We start from the raw sequence: 16,475 nt of genomic DNA on the forward strand, positions 1-16,475 counted from the left end.
CACAGCCTGTGTTTGTCCTGCGTCTGCTAGGCTGACATGTGGTTTACCTCGCTAATCCTGCTGCCAGGTTTTACACACTCTCCTCTGAAGTAAAACAACTGAAGCCAAAGGATACTGAGCAACTCTGGGCATGGGCGCCAGAGCTGTCACAGAAAATTTGCTTCCCAAGTGTTCCTTCCAACTTCCCTTCCTGAGCCGGCGTGAGCCACAATGCAGCCCTTGGCGAGGTCTTCGCGTTTCCTGCTGCTGCAATCTGTAACTGGATTTTGGATTTTTTTTTTTTTTTTCTTAAACTGCAGTTCTGAGTATCTTAATTCTTAGCAAAACTTTGTCGGTTGGGGGACTTTGAAAAGCAGTCCGTTTCCTTACCTGAGGGGTGGAGGCCCAGGCACTTTTCTTCCCCTCGGGGCTGTACGGAGGCAGAGGCAACAAAGGGGAGACGCAAGCTCCTTGTTACTGGGGGGAAGTGGAGGTTGGAGCCGAGTTGTCATCATCCCTCGCCCACCCCCGGTCTGGCGCTGTCGGCTGGCACGTACATCATCTATTAACTGCTGTTCGCGGGACGCAGTGCGTGATATATTCATTTTTATCTTTAGTAAATTAGAAATGGAATTCTCGGCGCGCTCGCGTCTGTCTGCTCGTGTAGGGCTACCGAAAGGAGGCGGAGAGGAGGCTGTGGCCCGGATCCTGACCCTGATTGTATGAATAAGTAAGCAGGATGCAAGTGATTGGGTTAGATGCTGTGAAGAATTTTTTTTTTTTTTTCAAGTTAGGAAGAGGGTAAAAAGACAGCCTGGGGGGGAAAGGCAAACAGTGCATCCCCAAATCCTCCCACTTTCGTTCTTCTCGCAGTCAGTTGCTTTGCTGCTTCTGCGGCTTTTAAGGTCTGGCGGTGAAGGAATGTCCGCCACCCACCCGCGTTCGCGGTCCCCACTTTCAGCTCAGACGCGCTGATGTGCATACGGGGCTCGTCCTCCCACAGCGGCTCCGGGTCCCGGGTGCGGGGCGCGCGTGGGGCCTGAGCCCGGGGACCCAAGCCTGGGGTCCTGAGCCCGGGGCAGCCGCGGGAAGGACGGCCGCCTGGAGACAGCCTGGCCGCGCGCCCGCCCGGACCCGCTCCCCACCTGCCCCCGCCCGCCCGCCCGCCCGCGGCCCGCCACTTCGCCCGCGGCCCGCCACCTCGCCCGCGCGTGGGGACAGGCCGCCCTGCCCTCTCTCCGCCCGACGGCGCCCCATGTCCCCGGACACCTGAGCGCCGGCCGCGCCGAGGAGCCTCCCGCGGGGACAGGCGCCGGTGTCCTGCTTCCTTCGCGAGGAAGATGGGGCTAGAGACGCTTTCCCCGGGGATGCTCGCGTGGCTGGTGGCCGCGGGGGCTGTCCTCTGCGCGGAGCTGGAGGTCTGCGCCGGCCTCGACTATGACTACACTTTCGGTGGCGACGGAGAGGACGAGGCGGAGGCGCTGGACTACAAGGACCCGTGCAAAGCCGGTGAGTGCCCTCTCGGGGCGAGACGGCGGGGGCGCGGCTGGCGCGGCGAGAGTGCCGGGTCTCACCTGTCTCCTTCCCACCCCCTCCCCACCCCGAGGGGCCGCGCCGCCCCCGCTGCCGCAGCTCCGCGCCCGCAGGACCGGATGCCAAGCTCCGGCTCCCAGTTTGGGGATCTTCTGGAGTTCCGACCCTCCCCCTCCCCGCCCCGACGCGGCGCTACCAGCCGCAGACGCCGCCGCCGCCAGGGCTCTGAGCCCAGCGCCTGCGGCCCTCCGCGTCTCGGCCGGCGCCTCCCGGGTGCCGGGCGCCGGACGCCGGGGATCCCGCTCGCTGGCGAGCCGACTCCACGTCGGGACACCTTCGCCCCCTCTCGGTCAGGGTCTGGTGTGGGTCTTAGGCGACAGGGGGATGTCGACGCCCTCGAAAGCTCCCCGGCCGGATGGATTCGAGTGCATTTGCTCATTTCAAGAAAGCTTAAACACTTCCGAGTTGCCTTTCCATTCAAACTCCCCTTCGCTTTCAAACTTGCCCTCGCTTGCGCCCTGGGACCTGCTGTGGGACGCCCCACCCGGAGCTCCCCCCGCCGCCTGAGGTCGGAGCCACACGCCCTGGCTCTGGGCCCTGCTCTGCCGAGTTGAGGCCGAGGTGACCTGGGTTCGGTAAACCCACCATTCACCTTGCAAGGAAAGTGGTCACGAGGGTGCTGGGGCTGATCAGGTGAGTGTCTGTAAACAGAAGGCACACTCTGCCTCATCTCAAGAAGAAGGGAGGGCAAAGTCTCAAGGGTAGACTTGCCTCTCGGATTCTGTGCGGGTGGTCTGCGTGTGACTCGATTTCTCCCCTTCCGTGGCTACGTAAACCTCTTCCCATCTCTCTTGGACCTGAAGTTAGGAGAGATGGACGCAAATGAAGGGAAGTGCTGGAAATTCCCTTAACATGTACCTTTGATGACACATTGTTCTGACACGGAGGATGTGTTTGCGTTAAGGAGCCTTAAGTGTTGGCCTTATCAGATCTTTCTTGGGGCACTCTTACTGCATATACTTATTCAAAACTTGGAGGAGCTTAGCAGAAACATGTCAGTCTGGAATTCAGAATTCTGATTTCATTCAATTTGGTTTATAAGTTTTCTCATCACCTTGAACACAGTCCATTCCACCAGAAGTTTCCTGGGCCTTTCTTGCTGGTTTAGAGGACAAGACATCTTTCTGCTGCGGTGCATGAGTAGAAGCTGGCAGCCAGAATTCAGTACTATACAACTCCCTAAATCTACTTTTTACTGAGAAATTTGTTTTGAATAATGTTTGCAACTGGGTGAAAATTGAGGGCGCTCTTGTTTTAGGTAAGGTAGAAATGAAGGAAGTTATTTCTAAAGACTGTCTAGGAAAACACCCATTCAGATGCTTTTGTTGTGTGAAAGGTTTAACCAGCTACCAATATGAGAAAACCAGGGGATATGTATACATAGGTTTGATTTCAGGAAAATGTAGTTTTCTATATACATTAAGGTAAACGTTTATGCCTTGAAAAACCGTTAACTTCAAATATGAATATATTGTAAGAAGTGTCCAAAGTTAGCTAATACATTTTCAAACGTTATGTTGTTTCAGGCTTATCTTAGCATTAGAAATTGTCTAGAAGAGGCTTCTGTGAACATGTGCTTTTTTTTTTCTATTTTAGAGTGTTTGCAATTTTAAAATTTAATTGTACCTTGTGTATTGAAACGCACCTCAAGCATAAATGTTTATTTTCCTTGGCACATGATCGTCTAGGCAAGGAAAAAAAAAACTAAGAGCATTTGCTTTTATTTTTCCTTTACTGCTGGTTTGTTTTTGAACAGAGCTGTTGAAGATAAAACAGCAAAAACAAGTTTGAGTGGATTATTACTCTAACCTTATTTCTTCCCTATCTTTGCATACTAGAAACAAACTTCTACATGTGTGTAGTGAAAGAGGAATGAGAATTGTCCATGTGGAAGACTGAGATGTAAGCCCCAAACCTGAGATCTCTTTTTAAATGATCAACCCTGCTTTTTTAACTTGGTGAAATGAAAAGCTTTGATTTACCATCCTGGCTCAAGAGTAGCAAAATCTTAGTGCATCCTTTTGGCACTGTGTAAGACAAATAAAGATTGTAATAAAAGGGAAAAGTATTAAATAATACATCAACATTCCAAACAAGAGTCAATAAAAGGTCACTAAAATAAAAAAGATGAAGACAGATATGTGAAAGATAGCCAGGAAGAAAACAAGACGGTGTGCCCTCTAGATTCTGGGGTTCCTTTGATCTGCACTTTCCCAAGAACAGAGTGGAGGGCATAGCCCACTGAATAAAATGCCCTTTTTGAACTTCCCTAATAGGGGTCCTAAAGTTCCTGAAACTATACGGTGGCTTAATGTCATAGTGACTAACACGGTTTCAAAACACTTTGATTACATCATTTCAACTCAATACAACAGCCCAATATGGTGGAATTTGTTAATGTTACCATTACACAGATAGGAAAACAAATGCTCTGTGAGGTCAAACACATTTGATAAGACTACCCAGAACTCAGTTCCAAGTCTCCTGGCTATAAAGTCTGCTCGTACAAATTAAACAATTACACTGTATTCTTAGCTGGCCTTTTGGAGGTCTTCCTTGAAATCCAAACAACAGAAATTCGTCCAGGTTATTAGACGAATAGACTAATAGAAATGCAGTTACCTTCACTATCTGACATGAGTGAAATGACTAAGAACATAGTTTTATCTTTTCTAAACGCAGTTAGAACGTAAAGGACAGAGATCATAGCTGATTTTTAATATTTATCACAGGGATGGATTACCACTGATAAATATTTAGTAAGTTCTCAATACCTTCTCAGTTTCTATAGACTATTAATATTGATCTTCATCCCTCATTTCCAAACTCCTATTCTAACCAAGATCAAGTGTTACCCAAGGAGAAATATTCTTCATTAGAACTTGTTAAAATGGTGCCATCCTTAATATATCTGTGAGACAGTGTAATTTGTACACCTTTCAGAACTCTGATTTCAAGTTCATGAGGCTATAGGACAAGAAGGAAGACTTGTGTTAATTTAACTGTGATTTAGAAAGGCATTTTTAGTATAAGAGAAAGGAGGTAGGTCACGGTAGCCCAGCCTCAGATATATTTGTATAGCCAAGCCCATTAGAACAGAAAATCGGTAATTCATCTCTCTATATAAGCAGGCAGACACAAAGATGCAGATAATTCAAAGGAATGTCTGTCTTGCACATTAAGATGTCAGCACAGTACATAGTCATCTGCATTTGCAATCGGATGTCTCTTACTCTCTCTAGTTCAGAAGGGTCCTGAGGGACATTGGGCAGCTGATGCTGCAGGAAGTCATTCCAGAACAGAGACTGAGGTGTCCTGTTTCATTGTTGTACAGTACCAACGGGTCTTAATCCAGGTATCTGTGAATATCTGTGAGCAGCCTGGGCAAATTCAGTGCACAAATTAATCTCTCAGATTTGTCTAGAGATTACCTGGAAAGCAGAGACCTGGTAAACCAGCGCAGTGTTCTCTTCCTCCCCCTCCTCCCTCCCTCCCCTCCCTTCCTCCTGTCTTTTCTCTTTTTGTATATGAGGAGAAATCAGGAAAGCACAGACAACTGAAAATATAGTACCTGAAAAAGGGAGACTGAAGAAATTAGAATTTTGAATGATGAGTAGAGGCTAAAACTAGTGAGGTATAATGTTTGTCCAGAAGGGCATCTTTATCCTCTTAACACAGTGTGAACACTGAAAAAAAGACTTTCTACCTTTAATCTTCTCAGTAAACAACTTCTTTTCTTGGAAAAAAAAACCAAGCATGATTAAAGGTCAGTGACTTGCAAGGTTACATTTGCCTTTAGAGTGGCGTATGCAAGCCTGTTTATATAGAAACGGGCTTTTGACATCCTGAAGGGATTCTTCTGTCAGCTTTTCTTTATAACCAGGGTCTTAGTGTCCTGGTACACTAACTCTTGGGGTAATTTTCATAATTTATAATCTCTCAGTAAGATCTCACCTTTTTTTGATTCTCAGTGTTGTGCTTTCTAGCTACATTGGCAGCCTCCTAGGTATGGCAGTTTATAATTTGAGGTTCAACCCCTTGTCTGCTTTAGTCCATCATAATATTAAATATCCAAACAAATATTTCTTGCTTGGCATCTCTTTAGATTGCCAAACCTCATGTTAAAAGTGCCCTTCATAGACCCGCTTCTCTTAACCATCTCTTCTGTTTTACTTTTCATTCATCAGATCTTTTTTTTTTTTTCCTTCTTCTCCTCCTGCCTCTGGTGCCAACTCAAAAGTGGCCAAAATACAGTTTTTGCAAAAGGGATGGATAAGAATTCCATAGAGTTGAATTCTGTTTATCATTTGCCGATAAGAATTCTCTAAGGTCCTTGTCCTGAGGTCCCGTGTTGATTTTTTTTTTTTTTTGGTCCACAAATGGTGATTACTGATACCAGATAGGATAAAATAGATTCTTTTTTTCTTAAATATATCCTCTCAGACTAAGCCAGCTCTAAAACTGCTTTCTGTTTGCTTGTTTTCACAGCTTCCTGAGGTCTTCCCATTTTTTGTCTCTCAAGAGGGTAGTGTCCTTTGCAAATTCAAAATTTAACTGGCATTCCTTCTCTGAGGTAGTTGGTGTAATAATTCACAGAACCTTTATGGTTTCCATTCAAGTAGGTGGTCTTTGAGCCTTCTTTTCTCTATTTAGGCTTCCCTAGCCTCCGTGGAACAGTTAAAAGTCTGTAAGAAGAGCCTAGTGAAAGCTTTTTGAGGAAGTTAATATATAATTCCAAAACTTTTCTCTTGCCCTCCATGATTGCTCACTTTTCTACAAAAATCTAATATATACCATGCATAGTTTCTTCTACAGAAAATGTATTTTCTCCCCCCATCATATATGTATAAATCCTATTTTTGTACAACTCAGCAACCTTTCCTAATTTAACATTTAGACTCACTTGCGTGTAGTTACCACCATATTCTTTGTAAACCTTAAGAATATTAGTCACGTCAATAATCTTTTAGGCCTCTCAGTCAGTGAGTGTACGACTTGACAGGGGTTAACCCTTAAATGTTTCTAGAACTCAGGTCGATAGTATCAAATGCCGTTGATTCACTATCATTAATTATTTTTTCTTTTTAGAATATTATCTATTGTTTCTAATAGTACCTTAGCACCATCTGCTTCAAATATTTAAAACTAGGACCTTCCCTAAGCTTTTCTAAAAATGCCTGGAAAAGATAGAGGCAAATAATCCATTTAAAATGCATCCTTGCACATCCTGCTGGGACCATCTGGTGTCTGGGGAGGTGGGGAAAAGGGGGCTATGCTGCTCCCCCAAACTGTAGGGAAGGCCCCCCACCCCTCCCCCGGCAGCATTTTGAGCCCACAGCTAAGCCTGGAGTGGACCAGGGCTCAGGTGCCTGGCAAGATTCCTGGGGATGTGAGATTTCCTCTACTAGGGGAATTTTGAGGACTCTTAGAGTTCTTTCCTATTCCAAGATCTGGAATTAATTGTGGACGTACCCTTCCTAAATGAAGAAGTAAAGAATCCTCTCCGCAACCCCGGGTACAGCAGAATGATTAAACAATATGGCTTTAATGGTTTATTTCCTTTAGTTACCTATTGAAAAATGATACTTGGGGAAGAACATTTAAAAAAAAAGTTATAGCCTCAAAGCTATGGAATGAGTTATATAGAATGTGTTCTTACTCAAATCAGGGGAACTCCTTGCTTATTTATTTCATTCTTGCCATTGGCAGCCCTGAAAAATGGAATATTGACTATTACATTTGGAGACATGGTGGGCTGGCTAATGGAATGCTTGTTTTGTCAGCTCTTTACAAAATGTGTGCGAATCCTGTCAAGCTGTTCTAAAAGAGCTCAACTATGTATTTGTATTAAGAATGATCGTAAATTAGGTGTTAATTGAAATTCAGAAAGTGAACCGATGAAATGTTTGCCTTAATCAGCAGTTCTCTGGCAAGTTACACTTATAGTTTAAATGAAAATATTTGCCATTGACCATATTTAAAAAAAAAATTTCATAAATGATAATCGTTCTAAGAAATTGAAACGATGCATTAAGTAGAAGTCCTTCCAAATATACTAGTTTTCTCAAACAAAATCTAATTTTAAGTATTCGTATGCTACTAAAGCATTCATCTCAATGTTTAAAAAAGACATTTCAACAGTTTTTAACACACTGAATCATTTTACAAATCAGGATCATGACAGAGATGGAGACACAAACCATATATTTACTATCAGCATTTAGTATCTTCTGTGCTGATGAACTTCCTATTGATGACATTTAGTTTGTGTGATGGGGGAGGAAGAGCTGGAATTCCTTACATTTCTGTATTCCTTACATTTTTCATTTATGTTAAACTGTCAGGACATGGATTTTGTGCACTGAGGGCACCTCAAATGGTCTCTGGCCTGGTGGCTGATATCAGCATGTTCTGAGCTCTCTTCTTTGGCTATGAGTGGGTTTGGAGTATTTATTAAGGTAATTCCAGCCCTTGTGCAGCATTAGAACCACCTTGGCATCAGTTCAGTGGAGCAACTATCCTGAGAGGATGGCGCTCCCCTCCTCTGCCCTGATCTTTCTGGTCCACATGCCTCCTAGCTGAAGTTTATGGTTTCGTGTTTCATACTCAAATGATTGTGTGATTTAGCACATCTCATTGCATGGTCATTAAACCTTTAAGATACCCCAGGGAAGAGTGTCACACATAACTGGAAAAGAGCCAAATGGAGAACGTTCTAGAGAGTGAGTCCTTGGACCCTGTATATCCCACATATCTAGGAATCGCCTTCATGACTCGTGTCAAAGCAGCGCAGCTCATATTTTTACAGTGAACATTGCACCTGTCTCCTGTCTTTATCATATCCCTACCAATTAACATTATTGTCACCCCTTTTGGATACACGAGGAAACTGAGACTCAGAAAGGTCCAGTGACTGGGCTGTCATCCCAGTTAATAAATGGTGAGAACTTGAACCCAGGTTCTGTATTCCGGATTCCTTCCTTTCTTTGAATCTCCTTTGCTGGCTCTCCAGCCAGTACAAATGTATTAAAGCTCATAATTGAAGGGATGGTATTTGTGCCATGGGCATCCTTCCAGTGTGATTTTCTTCAGTGGGAACACATCTTGCCTTCAACATTCTTGCATTTTACAAGCTATATACTGTACGGTCAGAGTAAGGCCAATACTTTCAATTGCATGGAATGTGGAGTAGACCCTACTCCCTTTCAAGGGAGTATTGTCCAAGTGTAGAGTTACAATGAAATACCCCAATTATCTATAAGACAAATGAAAATGCATACAAGTAATTCCAATAGAGATACATTTGAGTGGTAAGTAGTGCAGGGGAGAAATGGCTACATGCTGCCCCAAGTATATAAATTGTGACAGCAGGCTTTCCATGTTGTTTAAGGCAGTAGTTGACTTGGATTTGAGTAGAATTCAGTCATCAGTGTCTTGTTCTTGGCACAGGCTCTGGCATTTTGTGTGGTACCCATTAAATTGTTTCACACTTTCAATTACTCTCTGAACATTCATTGAATTCCTGCTTAGGAGCCCATAAAGAGTGCGAAGAACAGCCTTTCAAATGCAGGCTGTTCAGGAAAGTGGTTTACAGTGTACATTATGTATGTAAATGACGTGTGAATGCCTCTGAGAAAACAAATATGCTGTGAGAAAGAACTTAAATAACTTTATCTTTTTGAGCCCAATTTGTCTAAAAGCCCTCAGGTCAAAAACTGAAAGCATTGAGGGATCATAGGATTAACTAAACTTCTTGGATCTCCAGTCTGGGAAGTGGGAAGTCTGGCACATTCAAAGTATGTACTCTGTGTAGTATTTACTATATTACCATCTCTTTGAAGAAAACATATTACTTTTAGCAAATTATCATGCTTTCTAAGAGGAAGACTTTCTGTTTGTACCTTAACAAATAAGTAAGAACAAAACTGGTAAAACAGTCTTCCTTTTCTGTCTCCTTTTCCAAACCTAAGCGCAAGGGGAGTTTTCCTTTCATATGTCTTTTTCAGTCCCAGGAGAAGAAGGAGTATATATTTGGACCTGCCTGGAGTGTGGCCTGCAGGCAGTCACCAGGGGAAGAATAATTAGGATTTGCCATCTGGAATGGGTAACAGAGGTAATGACCTAAAAATCAGGGGCTTTGTTTTATGTTATGTTTCTATGGGGAAAGAGATTTGTGAGTAGTTTGTTGGGGGAACAAGTGACCAAGAGTTAAATACAGAAAGAGGATACTGATTATAGGCTACGTCTCCAGGGTGTCCCAGGATTTAAATGTTTATAATAAGAACAGATTTCTAGTGTATGTAAGGGTAGGATGGAGCATCATAAACAAAACTGTATACTACGTAAACAAGTGCGCTGTAACACACCCTTCTCCTGCACTGAATGGGACTGGTAGCTTAGCGCTTTAAGACCACTTGTTTTATGTCACCCAGTGATGGAATCAGAATTTGAATCCAGAATCCTGGATTCCATGTGTTGCCTTGATGTGTCTCCCTCCCCCTCTTTCTCCTCCTCCTTTTTTTTTTTTTTTTTTTTTTTTGGTATGGGTACAATTTTGCAAGTTGGGGATGGCTTTAAAAATTAATTTTTTAAGATTTCAGGGAGGCCAGAATAGTGCATCTATTAAAACTTGGGCTTTGGAGTGACATGGACATAGATTCTAATAATGGCCCTACTGAAGGGAGGGTGTAGCTCAAGCACTAGAGCACATGCTTAACATACAGGAAGTCCTGGGTTCAATCCCCAGTCCCTCCCCTTAAAGTAAATAGATAATAAACCTAATTACCTCTCCCTCAAAAATAAATAAAATAAATAATGTTTGACTCACCACACAGTCACTGTGTGTGGCTTTTGGCAAAGTTATTTAACTCCTTTACACTTAAGTTTTCTGATCTATAAAGTGGGGATGATGTCACGATTCTCAAGGCGCTATTATAAAAGTCAAATGAATGTAAAGTAAAAAGCACTCTGTCTGAAATGTAGTAAACACTTTATAATTTGTATTCACAGTAGCATAAATACATAGGGATTAGATTAAAAAATTGCAACTACTTACTTGTAGGAAGACAATCTTTATAAAACTACTTGTGGGGTAAAATCATTTTTTCTTGACATATATAAAAAAGTGTTCATATTGCAAGTCCTCTAAACTTTCAAACTGAGAGTTTATTCCCCCAAGTAGACTTTTTTGTTTGGCAAGATATCAGAGATAACCAGCAGAAGCATTTTCTATGTGTTCTCCTGGCTGTTTGCTCAGGTGCCTAAAACACTCAAAATATATTGACAGTTTTAAATTCACTTCCCTAATGTGTGAATAGAATCTTGGCTATATGGTCTTTCAGTAATTTCTGGTCCATATTTTATTTGCTATCTGGATTAGTTAGAAGAACTTACATACTCACAATCCTACGTTTACACAGAGCTAAATTTACACATGGCTCTAAGCAGCAAATAGTCGTAAATCCATCAAACCTTTATCGAACACTTACTGTGAATAAAGAATGGATTTATCCCTGGGATTGCAAAAGTATGGAAAATGATACAGTGCCTGACCTGGTGTAGTCTTAACTTTACCATTTGTAGGTAGATCAAAGTTTATGTATAAATAGTTGTTTATGTTATTAATCACAGATTTGTACGCTAAAGTTATTTCAATTTAGCATTTGAAAGTAAATACTATTGTATACTATGATAATCAAAATATATATTCCTGTAAATTATTCCTGGAATTTTCTTTACTCATGACATATGAGGAATAAAGCTTGTGGACAGTGTAACAACTTTAAGTACTTTGTAGACTTCATTACTTGGCAGTGGGCTGGGATAGGATGCAGGCAGTTACTTGAAGGTCATGTGTATTGATAATCATGCTTTCCATTTATTCTTTCCTCAAGTATCTTGATTTAAAAATTTCAACTTCTTTTTGTTATATTTCCTCACATTAGCTACCAGAGTACATTTCTGTCCTCCACACAATATCCTTATTCTTAAATACATTTAAAATACATGGTTAACTTTTCCCTGTTTACAAGTCAGGAGAAGCAAAAACAAATGACATAAAATAGATGAAATGAAAATGTAGTATTTTTACTTACGCTACTCTACTGTGGTTTTGAAAAGCAAATGTAAGTTCTATTTCTTTACATAATTCTGTGTGGGTAGTGGTATAGCAATTGGTAAATAAACTGGACTGGTAGTCAAGAAATATAATTTTTCCACTCCTGGCTCTGCTGTTGTATTTGTGTGTTACCTTGGGGACATCCCTTGATTTTCTTGAACCTCAGTCTTAGAGGCTTAGAAATCTCTAAAGCTGTTCAAGTTCCAAAGCTTTCTGAATCCTGGAGTCTCTGATGTCAGAACAAGAGCCCCTCTGAAGTGGCTCTAGGAAGTCTCAGGGCCAATGACCTGCACTGTCCACTGAGAGGAAAGGGAAGATTTTATACCTGTTCAGTGGTCAGTCTTGCCAAAGCCTCAGGTTTCTCGTGGTTCCAGCCAAATCATGGCAACCAGCAGGCTGCAGTTACAATCCCTTGACTTGACTTTGCCAAAATTGGCTTTGGGAGAAATTATGCATAATTTCCCATCCCTGTTTTCCAACCTCAGTCCATCAGTAAAAATCTGTCAAAACAATGACAAGTTATGTGGGCATTACGTATGTGCTTATCAGAGCATGTTAGTCTCACATCAGCATCAGAATAGAATGTTGTTCAGTCAAGATTTATACGTTGGATGAGCAGAACATGGCCAGTGGATGGGAAAAATCCAATTCTTTCAAGTTTGAGGTCAACATTCATAATGGAAAGAACAAGAAATTTAGGCAAGGAAACTGCAGGAAAGTTTTTCTGGCTTAAGTCATTTTATTAAATCCGTGACACATTAAAAGATACATTCTATTAATCATTTATATCTGTCCTTGAAAACATTCTTCCACTTGGCACAAGTGTGTATTATTAATTATCTTCATAAAATTCAGCTTCACAAACCTCCAATTTACTGAAATGTCTAGTAACAAATGACTTTTTTCATCATAAGTTAACTTATTTTATATATCATTTTTTATATGAAGAGTCTCAAATTCTCAACCAAGTCTTTGCCAAAGGAAGTTTTCATTCTTGAGCTTTCATAGCAGTAAAGAATGAACTCCAATAGAAATTAATAGCATAAATCTAGGTAATGTAGTTTAAAGAGCACTGAATCGTGTGTCAGGAGACCTAGGTGCAAGTCTTGGCTCTTCTATATTTAATTACATTATCTTGGTCTACTTACTTAACATTTCTGAACTTAAATTCTCTCATTTGTAACATGGGGGTAGTGATACTTAGTCCATAAAATGTGTAAGAATTAAATGCAAAAGGTTTTGGTAAACTGATGTACTGTACAGATGCAAATTAATACAACCAATATTTTGCACCTGATTATGTTTGAGGACACAAATGTATTCCCTTTCTATAAGGATTTCAATATCTGCCTGGAAAAAAGCAACACGTTTCAGTTATCAGTATGAAAGTGCATAAACAAAATAGTGTGGTAACACAGAAGAAGTAATTCGTTAATTATGTTTGGAATAGAGAAGGCTTCTAAGGGAAAGTGGCATTTGAGGTGGATCTTGAAGTCTTGCAGTTTTTTTTCCTGGAGAAAATGTGGTGCAAAACTTTAAAGTGAAATAATTAAGATAAAAACTGAAGCTGTGATGACTCATGGACTTTGATAAAAGCACAGGAAGTGCTAAGTCTAATGTGGGGAGGGCAGAGGGTATGTAAATGTTTGTGCTTTGGCAAGAAATGATTCTGTTAGGTACAATGTAAAGGATCTTTAATGCCTAGCTAAGAGGTGTGAATTTGATCCCCTTAGAGGTAGGAAGGGGACTTACTAACTTTTAAAGCAGGTCATTGGCTTGATAACAGCCATATTTTTTAAAGATAAGTGAGGATGTAAAGGATGGTCAGCTGTGGTTGCTGTAGGAAGTAAGGAGCAAGTGGGAGCAGGAAAACTGGTTGGAGTATGAGTGGAGGCAAGTGTTGATGAGTGCTTGCATCTGCACTGTGTCAGCAGTTGTAGAAAAGAGGGGCTCTATTTAGGAGACCAGTCAGCAACTGGATGGCCTTGGGGTGGAGGGTGAGAGACAGGGAAGAAAAGGAAGCATCCAAGACAGTGTCTCCATGGCTGCCTACTTGAGTGGCATGAGAAACTGATACAGATGAGCCAGGTAAGAAACAGGATAAAAAACACATGTGAGCGAGAATTAAGCATGTGTCGTGAGAATAATTTTTATTATATTGAATCTTCTGATCCATGAACATGGTATATATCTGCATTTTTTAGGCCTTCTTTAATACTGTTTAACAGATTTTTCATATTTTTATCTGTAAATTTTTTCTGCATGTTTTGATAGATGTATTCATATGTATTTTCTATTTTTATGACATTTTGATGTACCATTTACATGAAGCTTTCTCTTTTAAGACATTTTCTGCTGTTGTGTAGAAACGTATTTGATTTTTGCTGTAGTTACTTTTTATCCAAAATCTTTTCCAACCTCTCATTAATTTTAATAATTTATCTGTATATTCTTCACATAGACAGTCAAATCATCTGCAATAAATGTGTAGTTTTGTTTCTTCATTTACAATTCTATCCTTTTAGTTTAATTTAATTTATCTTGCTGCATGTGTTAAGAGTCTTCCAGTGTCGCATAGAAGTGATGACTAAGGGCTAGCTTAGCTTACGCTGTTCCTAGTTTCAGAGAATACTTTCAAATATTTATCAGTTATACGATTTGGTGTCTTTTAAAAAAATACATACCTTTCATCAGATTAAGGAATTCTGCCTTTCCTGAAATGATATGATTATCCTCATTTCATCTTTTAATGTGGTAAATTAGAATAATTGATTTACTAATATTAACCCACTTTGCATTTCTGGGATGAACCCAGTTTGAGCACAATCTGTAATTCTTTTGACATCCCTGTATCCTGTTTATTGATACTTAGTTTGAAATTTTTGTTTTTTATGTTCAGTAGTTAAATTAGCCTAAAACTTTTCTTCTTTTACTGTTCTTACTGGGTTTTAGTGTCAAGGTCTGTTGGCCTTGTAAACACTCTGGAATAATTTGTGGGAGTTTGGAGTTATTTGTTCCTCTAATGAATTGTAAAGATTTCTCTTTGTTTCTGGTGGGTGTCTGGGAATACTAAAAGCTCAGGACAAGTTTAAACTCAATTTTTTGCTTGAGTTTATTGGACTACAATAGTAATAAAAATTTATAATGCAAAGCTACTTTGGGGATGATTTTTGCTTATGAAATTCCAGAGGATATTAGCTTTTCTCCCTTCTACTTGGGTTCAAGCTTCCAGAAAATCAGTTTTTGTAAAGTTACCTGGGGTGGTATGAGTACAAGATAAGTATAACTAACACTGCTGTATGTTATATATGAAATTTTTTAAGAGAATAATAGAGTTAAGAGAAGTCTCATCACAAGGAAAAATATATCTTTTCCCATTTCTTTACTTTTGTATCAATATGAGATGATAGATGTTCCTATTGTGATAAACATTTCACAATGTGTATGAGTGTATGAGTCAAATCATTATGCTGTACACCTTAAACTTATACAATGCTGTATGTCAATTGTACGTCAATAAAACTGGATTAAAAGAAATCCTTTAAGTAGATGGCAAATGACAACAGATCTGAATCCACCCAAAAGAACCTACCATGGGAAACAGTAACTACATTGATAAACAAAGACTTTTTTTTATTGTTTAAATCTCTTTTACTGTTTAAGGCGTTCCTTCTGCCCTGTATTACATGTCTGATTCAGAGGACTTGGTGTACTAAATTCTCCTATTTATTGTGACTTTCCATACTCCATTTAGTTCTTATCTTCTGGGCCATACCTACCTTGTCACCTTCTCCCCACTATCCTTCTGTTCGCTGGCACACTCTGCTTGCACCCCCCCCCCCGGATTAAACACACACACACACCTACTTTTCTAGAGGTGAGAGTTGGTTAAAATTAGCATCAAACACAACTTTGAAGAAGTCACGGAATAGTTATGAGTGATAAATATTAGAAGTGGTAGGACTGGGGGCTGAAATGAAGAGAGTATCCAAATGTGTTAAAACCAATGTTATGATTTCTAATCTGTTTTCTAAAACCAGCTTCAGTTACTTTTATGACTCATACCTCAACCACTCACCAATGAGAGACCCCACAGATATCCACCGAGGCAGGTACCCGCATTATATTCCAGGGGAATGACTCTGCTTGGTTTGTTTTTTTTCTAGAGTATTAATACCACAGCTCATTTCTAGCATAGCAGCAGTTTTCTAAAAATTATAGTTCAGGAATCAGAAAACTGCTGATTTGTTTTTGTAAATAAAAGTTTTATTTTAAAATGTTTTATTGGAACACAAGCCGTGCCTGTTCTTTTACGTGCTGTCTGTGATGGCTTTCACGCTACAATAGCAGAGTTAAGTAGTTGGAGCCACTTGAGTTGCAAGCCTTCTCTCAAGCTAAATTATTTACTTTCTTTAAGAAAATGTTTGCTGACCCCTATAGTTAATTAAAATCAGTAACACCAAACACAGCACTTACTTTGCGCCAGGTTATTTTAATACATTAAGCAAAAATACTAGTTCTAATGAACTTAAAAACCACATGAGGCAGGTACCGTTACAGTACTTATTTAACTGGGGAAACTGAGGCACAGAGAGGTTAAGTAGTGTGTCCTTAGTCACAGAGCTAAGAAGGAGTAGAGCCAGGATTTGAACAAAAGTGGCTTCATTCCAAAGTCTAGGCTTTTAACAGCTGTCTCAATACTGCTGATCCAATTGAAGAAATAAAGGAAATACAGAATTAAAAAAAAAATCTAGCATGTAGATTACATGGTGAATTGATGGTGGAC

The 16,475-nt window shown here is 40.5% G+C and overlaps 1 protein-coding gene across 1 annotated transcript in view; it reads left to right on the forward strand.

Annotated features, from left to right (window-relative positions):
- Nucleotides 1-1,319: 1,319 nt before the first annotated feature.
- TLL1 (tolloid like 1) overlaps nt 1,320-16,475 on the forward strand; it is a 183,383-nt gene continuing 168,227 nt past the window's right edge. Inside the window, exon 1 of the mRNA XM_074377000.1 lies at nt 1,320-1,488. Within this exon, the coding sequence (XP_074233101.1) occupies nt 1,320-1,488 (169 nt within the window). The remainder of the gene's footprint in view (nt 1,489-16,475) is intronic.

The sequence above is a fragment of the Camelus bactrianus genome, chromosome 2 (genome assembly GCF_048773025.1).
Source record: "Camelus bactrianus isolate YW-2024 breed Bactrian camel chromosome 2, ASM4877302v1, whole genome shotgun sequence".
NCBI lineage: Eukaryota > Metazoa > Chordata > Mammalia > Artiodactyla > Camelidae > Camelus > Camelus bactrianus.